Raw genomic sequence first — 4,018 nt, 5'->3', positions numbered from 1 at the left:
CCCCTCTCTTCCCTTTGCTTACCCTCCATTCCCCTCCCCTCCCCTCCCTTCCCTGTCCCTGTCCCTTTTTCTCTTCTCTTCTCTCTTTTTCTTTTTTTTTGACAGAGCCTTGCTCTATCACCCAGGCAGGAGTGCAGTGGCGTGATCTTGGCTCACTGCAACCTCTGCCTCCTGGGTTCAAGCGATTCTCTTGCCTCAGCTTCCTGAGTAGCTGAGATTACAGGCACCTGCCATCATGCCCGGCTAGTTTTTGTAGTTTTAGTAGAGACAGGGTTTCACCATATTGGCCAGGCTGGTCTCTAACTCCTGACCTCAGATGATCTGCCCACCTCGGCCTCCCAAAATGTTGGGATTACAGGCGTGAGCCACCACGCACGGCCAGGACCCCTTCACTTTCTGCCCAACTCGGACAGACGCGGCTCTCCAGGCTTTCAGTCCTTGGTGAATTCTTCACCCTTCAAGACCAGCCCCTATGTCACATTTCCTCTGGAGTGTTTCACCCCCCGCCCCTTCACAGAGTCTATTATCTCCTCACTTACCTTCCCTTGGCTTTGGTTTATCCCTCAACTGTCAACATATAAATCTTTTTCTTTGGTGCTCTCTCTCCTGGGCATAAACTCCTCCCCATGTTCACCTTGGTACCCGCTGCTGCTTACACGGCCCCCGCTCGGCAGGAACGCCTCACAGATGTTTTCCCAACTGAGGCACTTTCCCTTTCCCATTGCAGATCGTGGCAGGTTGATTGGCGGCTTGCCTGATGTGGTGACCATCATGGAAGGGAAGGTGAGGATTCTAAACTCGGCCGGGGTGGGGTGTCAGCGCGGTGCAGTGCATGCAGCCCCTCCTCTTCGGGCAGAGCAGAGGGAACCCAGCGAGGGGCTTCTGTGTCCTCACTCAGCCTGCAGGGAACCCAGAGTCCCCCCCACTTTCCTGCCCCTCCTTGACGGCCTGGGATAACCCCTGTATTCTCCAAGGAAGGAATCGCGTAACATTCTGAATCCACAAACCTGTGGTCACAGGAACACATCGTGCCACTTGGGCACCTCAAGGCAGGTGCTGTGGCTATGGGTGTTTGTAGGCCCTCAGGGTCTGCCAGGGTCTGGTGCCACCTGCCCCTGTGGCCATTCACCCAGAGGAGCTAGTGCAGGACGAGGCGGCCACACCCGCCGTGGCCTGCCTGCCTGTGTGAAGGTGCAGGCCCCCTCTTCCCGTGTGAGAGAACACAGCTTTTGCTACACGGAAGAAGAAAATCTCTGCTCCCACTCTCAAGGTCACTGTGGAACACATCGCGGAAGCCGCTTACTGGAGTGTAATTTGTTGCCTGTCAGGAGAATTATTGATATCTAATTGATACTTCTCTGGTTGCTTCAGTGGGTCTAACTCAATGTCACAGGGACAGAGATACTTGAGAGAATTTTATTAGGCCAGAAGACAAAAGGGTATAGACTTCTTCTTTAGCAGTTAAAGGAAAAGCCTAGAGAGCCTTGAGATGTCATCTTAGGATGTAATTGAGAAATTAGCAATCGTTTCACTTTATCCTAGGCTGAAAGCATATTTTAACTAAGCTTCAAGAATGCATTTTTTTTGCCTCCAGTTTACCAGTTATAAGACAATATATTCATGGGGTCCGCCAGAGGAACTGGTAAGAGGGACCCATACGTCTAAATAGAAAGGAATTTGGGAGCAGGCTGGATGTATCTACTATAAAACATAGAGCTTAATTAAATTACTTTCAAATTAGTTAATTGACTTAGGCTATGGATAAAAGCTGAGAATAAATAGGACATGTGCTCACTGATTTTTTTATGAGCTCCCCTGTGACACAGTGAACCTGTTCCCTACTGTCCTCTGGCTGCTCTGTCTAGAGTGGTGCTTATGTACATAAAGCCTTGTTGCTAAACAAACCATTGAAGGACCAGTACGTGTCACTGAGTGTGACCTGGAGCACACTGTCTGAGGCGGTGATAGGACTTTCCCTTTTCTAACTCTTCCTTCTCCACCAACCTCTTCCTTCCAAAGACCTTGAATCTTACCTGCACGGTGTTTGGAAACCCCGACCCCGAAGTGGTTTGGTTCAAGAACGACCAGGACATCGAGCTCAGCGAGCACTTCTCGGTGAAGGTGGAGCAGGCCAAGTACGTCAGCATGACCATCAAAGGCGTGACCTCTGAGGACTCGGGCAAGTACAGCATCAACGTGAAGAACAAGTATGGCGGGGAGAAGATCGATGTGACGGTGAGCGTGTACAAACACGGGGAGAAGATCCCGGACGTGGCCCCACCCCAGCAAGCCAAACCCAAGCTCATCCCGGCGTCTGCCTCGGCGCCAGGCCAGTGAAGGCGTTTTCCCGGCCTGGAGAGGGGAAAATATGCTTGGCAGAGACAGGAGTGCTGTGTGCTTGTTCCAGAGGAGCAGCCGGCGTCCGAGTGGCGTCCTGTGTGGGCCGGTAGTTGATCACACATTGTGCTTTTGATTTTTGCGTTTGGTGATGATTATACCCGTCTAAGGGAGAAAGCTAACATTTTCCACAAGACAGAACAACGTGTTTACATGAGGGTAGACGGCAGGCACCTGACAGAGAGTGGGTTGGCAGATCACACACTAGCATTTGCACGGGTGTGGGCACATGGGTGCGGCACCCGGACGTGTGGAGCATGTGGCGGTCTGTGTGAAGCCACCGAGAAGCCGCCGTGCTGCTCTTTGGGAGCCGCGGGATCTAGCAGCTCTGAAATCTTGGCTGCGGAGCCTTTGAAGCCTGTGTTACCTGGTTAAGCTTGTTTTTTCTTGCTTTAGGCAAATAAAACTTTAAAAATCACCTTGTTGTGGTTTTCCTGTACCAAATCACACCTACCTGCACCTGCTCACCCTCCTGGCTTGTTTAATTATGGGGTATCATGCACTTTCACGGCTGGTGGGGTGCAGACAGCGCACTCACACTCCAGAGGGCAGGGCATGATGAATCATACCTCCAAAGCCCCTCCGACCTGCGGGGCGGGGCTGCCAGCCCCAAGCGGCACCCAAGACAGCACCAGTCTTAAGAAATGTGCATTTTGTGCAAGGCTTAGAAAGGTCACCTAGTGATTATACCACAGGGAAAACAAAATGCATAGATGGCTCTGTTCTTTTTTAGTGTGCTAATGAATTAGGAAGGGATATCAAAAGAAAAAAGGCACTCGTTTGGAACGATCACTGTAGTAGCCATGGAGGAAAAATAAAACTTGGCGGCCTACACAAGGCCTCTTGGTGAAGTTAAAAAACATGTTTAGGAGGAACATACCCTCTCTTTGAACTTTTTCTTCCTTTGGAAAGAGGCTGAAATTCTTCTGGCATAAAAATCCCATTTCAGTATTTTAGTTTTATTGTTGCTTTATAACAGGAAAAGCTTTGATAATTAAGAATGTTTTACCTTTCTGTCTCATTAAGGGCAATCCAAATTTTACGAGATTTTGTTATATTTTTCTAAGGTAATAATACAAATCCTGAGAATTAAATATGTCCCCAATAACAAAGCTGGCTGAGCTGGTTTCCATGGCAGTAAAGTGAGTGTCAGCAAGAATTTTATTTTTATTATTTCTCCCTTCTCTGTCAAGCAGGTGAACTTTAGCGGAGTTTGTTCTTACTGCCTGGTGGAGCCGCATTTTCCAAAGCGGCTTGGCGAGGGTAGGCACAGACAGACTTGTCTCCATTTGACCTTGATTCAGGTAAACAGATTTTGTTTATTTTCCAGTTTAAACAGTCGTTTTTGTTTAGCAATTGTGGTTCATGGGAAAGAATTCAAATGGTTGTAAATTTCTTAAAGCCATATATACTATTTTTAATAGATCCCCTTTTTGAGCAGTTTTAGGTTCACAGCAAAGTTAAAGGGAAGGTAGAGATCTCCACTCCAGCCCCTGCCCCAACCACAGCTTCCCCCACGACCAACACCTCCCACCAGAGGGGTGTGCTTGTTACACCCACTGCACTCACACTGACACATCACCATCGCCACGGGGCAGAGTTTACCCTGGGCTTGCTCTTG

The 4,018-nt window shown here is 49.1% G+C and overlaps 1 protein-coding gene across 1 annotated transcript in view; it reads left to right on the top strand.

The window, feature by feature from the left end:
* The window catches only part of MYOM2 (myomesin 2), a 100,670-nt gene extending 97,855 nt beyond the window's left edge, over window positions 1-2,815 (top strand). The window contains exons 36-37 of the mRNA XM_025393958.1: window positions 728-783; window positions 2,020-2,815. Coding sequence (XP_025249743.1) covers window positions 728-783; window positions 2,020-2,337 — 374 coding nt within the window. The 3' untranslated portion in view covers window positions 2,338-2,815. The remainder of the gene's footprint in view (window positions 1-727; window positions 784-2,019) is intronic.
* Window positions 2,816-4,018: the final 1,203 nt, after the last annotated feature.

The sequence above is a fragment of the Theropithecus gelada genome, chromosome 8 (genome assembly GCF_003255815.1).
Source record: "Theropithecus gelada isolate Dixy chromosome 8, Tgel_1.0, whole genome shotgun sequence".
In the NCBI taxonomy this organism is placed as follows: domain Eukaryota; kingdom Metazoa; phylum Chordata; class Mammalia; order Primates; family Cercopithecidae; genus Theropithecus; species Theropithecus gelada.
The sequence above is the reverse complement of the archived record's forward strand: the minus strand, read 5'-3'. Positions and strand labels throughout refer to the sequence as shown.